The sequence below is a fragment of the Euphorbia lathyris genome, chromosome 6, assembly GCF_963576675.1.
Source record: "Euphorbia lathyris chromosome 6, ddEupLath1.1, whole genome shotgun sequence".
In the NCBI taxonomy this organism is placed as follows: Eukaryota; Viridiplantae; Streptophyta; class Magnoliopsida; order Malpighiales; family Euphorbiaceae; genus Euphorbia; species Euphorbia lathyris.
In genome coordinates, this window is record NC_088915.1 from 20,509,888 (window position 1) to 20,515,290 (window position 5,403).

General features: G+C 37.1%; 1 protein-coding gene across 1 annotated transcript; it reads right to left on the minus strand.

Annotated features, from left to right (window-relative positions):
* Window positions 1–1,136: 1,136 nt before the first annotated feature.
* On the minus strand, window positions 1,137–5,050 carry LOC136231816 (probable inactive shikimate kinase like 2, chloroplastic). The gene is made up of 8 exons (XM_066020782.1): window positions 4,798–5,050; window positions 4,528–4,718; window positions 4,246–4,440; window positions 3,117–3,178; window positions 2,516–2,582; window positions 2,177–2,295; window positions 1,735–1,911; window positions 1,137–1,327 (listed from the first exon to the last, which is right to left on the minus strand). The coding sequence occupies exons 1-8, from the start codon at window positions 5,023–5,025 to the stop codon at window positions 1,224–1,226; spliced, it is 1,143 nt and encodes a 380-aa protein (XP_065876854.1). The 5' UTR covers window positions 5,026–5,050; the 3' UTR covers window positions 1,137–1,223.
* Window positions 5,051–5,403: the final 353 nt, after the last annotated feature.

Sequence of the window (5,403 nt, forward strand, 5' to 3'; positions counted from 1 at the left end):
GATAATGTTTAACTTAAAATGATAAGTTAAATATTTTGACTTATCAAAATAAGTGGTTTTTAACTTAATTAACTAATTTAAATGGTGGAAAAACAACCGTTATCAAACGCACTTAAATTAAATAAGTGCTTAACATTTTAATTTAAGCAATTAAGTGGTTTATCAAACAAGGTCTTAGTGTGTTTAGAATATGTATTTCAATTATACTTAAACAATTTTGTCAAATCAAAATTATGTGGAAAGGTGTTTCAACAGATCTCCCACCCGAGGTCAGGCCGATCAAACCTATCTGGCCAAATTTAAATTAGTTTGAAATTTTAAAATTACAATATAATTTTAGAATATATATATATACTTGAGGAGGGCGAGCCTTGGCGCAACGGTAAAACGTTGTTGCCGTGTGACCAGAGGTCACGGGTTCGAGTCTTAGGAGCGGCCTCTTGCCAATTAAATTGGCAAGAGAAGGCTTGCCCCCAATACACCCTTGTGGTGGGACCCCTCCCCGGACCCTCGCTCAGCGGGGACGCGTAATGCGACCGGGCCGCCCTTTTTTTTTTTATATATATACTTGAGATAATTTTACAAGTTTTAAGTTAAAATGGGCTGACCGATATATGCTTTGAATGTTCCAAAAAAGATAAAATTATGAAACATATATTTAACTTTACTCTTACTAACATCATGATCATTCAACTTCAAAACCGGACATAAAAGCCACTCAACTTTATCCTTAACTAACATTATAGCCTCTCATAAAAGTAAACTGTCTCAAATACTCGTCGACAATTTTGAAAAAATTCAAAAAACTAAAGTTTTTAGAATGACATTTACCATGGAACCCACGTTTTCGAATTTTCAAATCACCATTTTCGAAGCTTCCTCTATCTAAACAGCCACTTTCTATCCCCTAACCAAATAACACCTTAATAACATAAAACAAAAAGGTCAAAATTTAAATTTGCTTAAAATATCATTTCCGCCAGCTCTTACATATATCACTAGAGTAAACAAGGTTGAGTAAGTGACATTTATGTTGGTAAAAGACAAAGTTGAGTGCCGGCAATGTTAGTAAGGTTAAAGTGATGTAATTTACTAAAGGAATTCTCCTTCAGATTAAGCAGCAGGAATCCAAGACAAGCTTTTAAACTGCAATTTCGTATTGAATATGATTATCAAAATATTTGGTACCATATAAGTAACAAAAGAGAGAATTTAGGAGAAAACTAAGAGGTCTCGTCCTCCACTTGTGCTGATGGATCCCATCCTGTAGGCTTGATGTTTGGCCAGTCACCACGGCATCCTAACCTAATATATAGGCTCTTCTTATCTTCGCAACAAATCATCAAACATGGTCAGCTAACTTCTACCAGGTATCAGCAGCAACAACAAACATATTAAACAACTAACAGTAACAACGAACACAGGTCCTCAATTTAGTAGCAACGGCCCATGCATTTTGATTTTAGTTAAAATTAGCCTCTCCATCAGTTCGTGCAATAAACTCTCCATGAAATGGCACATGTAACACCTAATATATTTACGGAGTGTGTATTGCACAACTGACCCGCATCTATGAGGGACTAAATTTTAGCGAAAGACAAAGTATACGGATTGAAATGTAATCAATTGAAGGTTGTATGCCAAACTTGGGTTAGGCAAGTAAATTTTCAAAGGTTTCAAAAAAAAAAATAGAAGTAAAAGTAAGTAGAACTTGAATAAAGGGTAGAAGCATACTTGGAAGTTTCTTGTCTGACATAACTAACTGTTTTAGAGCACTAAGTGATGCCTGAGCTACATTTTTGGCATAATCAGCATCCCAGCCCTGGACCTTAACAACCACATCTGCATTTGAGTAGGCTAGTTTACCATCCTCAATATGCCTTCTGGCCTCCTCTTTTGCCAAATCTTCAGCTGTCCACAACATATGATGGTCACAACTTTATTCAAAATCAAAACCATTGTACTGAACACTTTTTTTTTTCAATTTCAAGGATACAAATTTGTAGAGAAACTTACTTTCTTTCAAATGAACTTAACTATATATAAATTTGGAACCTTTCAGTTTTTTATTTGGACAAAAGGAAGTCCTAATTGCAAACAATTCACAAATGGAGTACAAGTCGCATGTCAATGCTTCTGAAATGTAGCAATGATCCAAAAGTGAATCATAAGTTACCTGTGGCCGTCGTCTGTGATAGCCAGACGGTAAATCCTGCATAAAGGTGCTGCCATTTGTCAGCCTTTCTAGCAGCTCCCTGTAGCCCTCCTAAGGTTGAAACAACAGTACGGACATTGCTGCAGCACCACCATGGAAAAAATAACTTTCTTGCTGTTATTTAGAATCCACCTAGATTCGTTTTTCGGGATATATTTGAGTCAAGGTTCTTTATACCAATTGACAATTGAATTTGGATTTTTCCCATGCCAATAATCTGATAATTAGATGGTCAATCCTAGCATCCCCTACAAGGGTTGCAACAAAAGGTCTGAAAGAAAATCAAGCCATATATAGTACCTGCTCAAGCTTTCTAATATAACACTTTCTCCCGTAGCTACAGAATCATAGCCTTCAGCAACCGCCCCTGGAATTCATTACACTCATTAATGCACTGCAAGATGAGTAATAATAGGATGTCATTTTATATATTCACTGTATTTTGCAGGATGGTGATCTCTGCTCATTTGGTTATACTCAATAGAATATGAATATGAATATCCAATTTATATTTGAGTAATGGACTAATGGTTAATAAAAGAAAAGTATAAATAGAAAAATGATATTAAGGATGAACCTCATAAAATTTGGAAAAACTGAAAGGAGTTTATGTTGTTTTCCATTATAATAGCTGAAATGACATATTTCTAAAAAAGTGGATTTTAGTCGTCTGGATTCAGACGAGACTGTTGTTTCCGATTTCAGATATAGACCTTCATTGAAACAAACTTTAACAATGACCAATGGATGTAGCAACTGAAATTCTTAATTAGAAGAAGTCAGCTTACTATCCAGTAAGCCTAAGATGCCTGTTTGTGTACATGTATACACATGCTCCAGGCTAGGGTGAGAGAGCTTTAATAGCTGTTATAAACAGTAGATTGAACCCAAATAAACTCACATGAATCAACTGTTTGCCTGGCAAATGTTTCCAGCAACTCCTGAGTGTGAAGAGGAGTATACCTGAGAATTCATCCAATAAACCCTTACAACTGGAATTAGATATGAATTTTACAACCGTTATAATCAAGCTTACTGTCATAAATACAGAAAGAGATTAGGCCATATTATCGATTACATGACCAAGATACAGATTCTAACATATAAGAATTAAACAACTCCACAAACACACACAAAAGAAAAGGTCTTTGATAATAAATTAGGAACCTGTAGAAGGTGCATTTAATTTTCGTTAGCTAATTACAAACATTTACCATGCGTAACGGGACAAACTTGGGCTATACCAAAGTTCCCTTGTGGCGCCGAGACTTCCCCAAGCCTTGGGCCAGCCAACTAATACTCAGGGAATTTCTCCCCTATTAGCATTCTTTCAATTCCTACTTCAGAGAGTATGGCTGAACCTAAGTCAATACTCGTAAGCCACTTCTAAATATTGTCCCACAAGAATTCCCTAAACTTCAACTCCCACGGGAGCGTGCACTATGAGCCCGATGGCTGCATAGTGTCCATAGGGCTCCTTCCCTATGGAGACATCCACCTCTCTTTCCCAGGGCCAGATTCCCATCTCCTAGTCCCAGATGGACTAGGGTCGATCACTTAAGTCTAGCACCCTCAGGTGTAGCCGATATCCTACACCAAGAAGTCCCTGTCCCCTATAGCATTGCTTCTAATAACTTGGTGTCTGGGAGGAACAACTATTTGATATGTTCCATTTTTTACCAGTCCTTGCTGAAACCTCGTCAGAGCTTTGCCCCCCAGTTTGCCTACGGGCCAAATTTCTCCCCCTTACACTATGACTATGCAAAAAAAAGGGCGGCCCGGTGAGGGGAGGGTCCGGGGAGGGGTCCCACCACAAGGGTGTGCTGGGGGCAAGCCTTCCCTGCCAATTTATTTGGCAAGAGGCCGCTCCTAAGACTCAAATAGCATCAACTATAATGTTTAATAACATAAAAAGCAATTGAGTGTGCAAGAAAACTAAGCCATGAAAGGAAAAGAATAATGGAATTCAAGTAAGTAGCAAACATCAATTATAGATTCCTATTGAATTACAAGGGGAGATATATTAGTACCCAAGTCCAACAGCAAGTTCTCGAGCAACTATTTGGTTAATTTCAGTTGAATCACCAACAATATAAATCGATGTTCCTTTTAATAGCTGTATCGCTCCTGCTGTCAAGGATTCCCATGTCTCTATAATATCAGGCCATTTCAAATCAGGATCCTGCTTCTTCAAATTAAGAACCAGTTGATCTTCATCTATGTACCTATTTGAAAAATGAAGGCACACAACACATCAAACACTTGTAAACAGTAAATATTAGAGTAAATACAATGAGCATCACAACACAAACCATATTGTTTCAGCAGGTTTGATTTTATCAAATAGATGATTAGTTTCTATGAGTGTGGTGGAAGATCCTGATGTTTGTAGTCTAACAATTAACGAAGTACCGTCTGCATCGACAAATATATCTTTGGAACTCTGGTATTCATGGCTCCCGAGAGGTAACTTCAATTCCACCTCTGTAGGTCCATCAGAAAACTGCATCAAATTTCAAAATCAGAATCCAAAAGAATCCCCAAAGGATAGGGGTAATAGAGAGTTGAGTTAGAATAAGTACATCGTAGTTAATGTTGGTGAATTCGGTGGAAATGCTTTTGCAGGAGATAGGATTGAATCTCTTGGAAGTGGTGGTGGCATTATATGATTTAAGTGTTGAAATTGAGAGAGAGAAACTTGGTTTACCAATAGAAAGGAAGACATTTTGCAGACATTTTTGCTGGGTTTTAATTGGGTTTTTGGAGAAGGAGAAGAAGCTGCCGAGTCTTGTGCTGCTGCTGCTAGCCATGTCTTCGTGAGTAGGAAATAGGGAGACAGCCAAAAAGCCGCATAGAGTTGAGGATAATGCATCTGATATTTAAAAGCCCAAAACCAGCCCCTGAACTTGTGGCTTTTAGTCGTTTTGCTCACCGAATTTATTGGACGATCTATTTACCCTTCAACTATTTAAAAATGGTATTAACAGCCTTTTATTTTTATTATAACGGAAAAAGTCATGACATTTTCTCATTGTAAAATGCAAATGAGATTAGTATAGACAGTACACAAATTTTCTTATAAAAATAGTATATAGCTTTAACTCCTTCTAAATCGTTTAGGTATATCTAGACTGATTCTAATACTTCCATAAATACTTGTACTAATACTGGAACTCTTGTTTCCGTTA

Excerpts from the sequence above, each read along its gene's own strand:
- LOC136231816 (XM_066020782.1), bottom strand. The coding sequence starts at position 5,025 with ATGGCTAGCAGCAGCAGCACAAGACTCGGCAGCTTCTTCTCCTTCTCC. Across the intron at positions 4,719-4,797 it reads TCACCAACATTAACTACGAT|TTTTCTGATGGACCTACAGA; the intron begins GTACTTATTCTA and ends AATTTGATGCAG. Across the intron at positions 2,583-3,116 it reads CAGGCAAACAGTTGATTCAT|GGGCGGTTGCTGAAGGCTAT; the intron begins GTGAGTTTATTT and ends AATGAATTCCAG.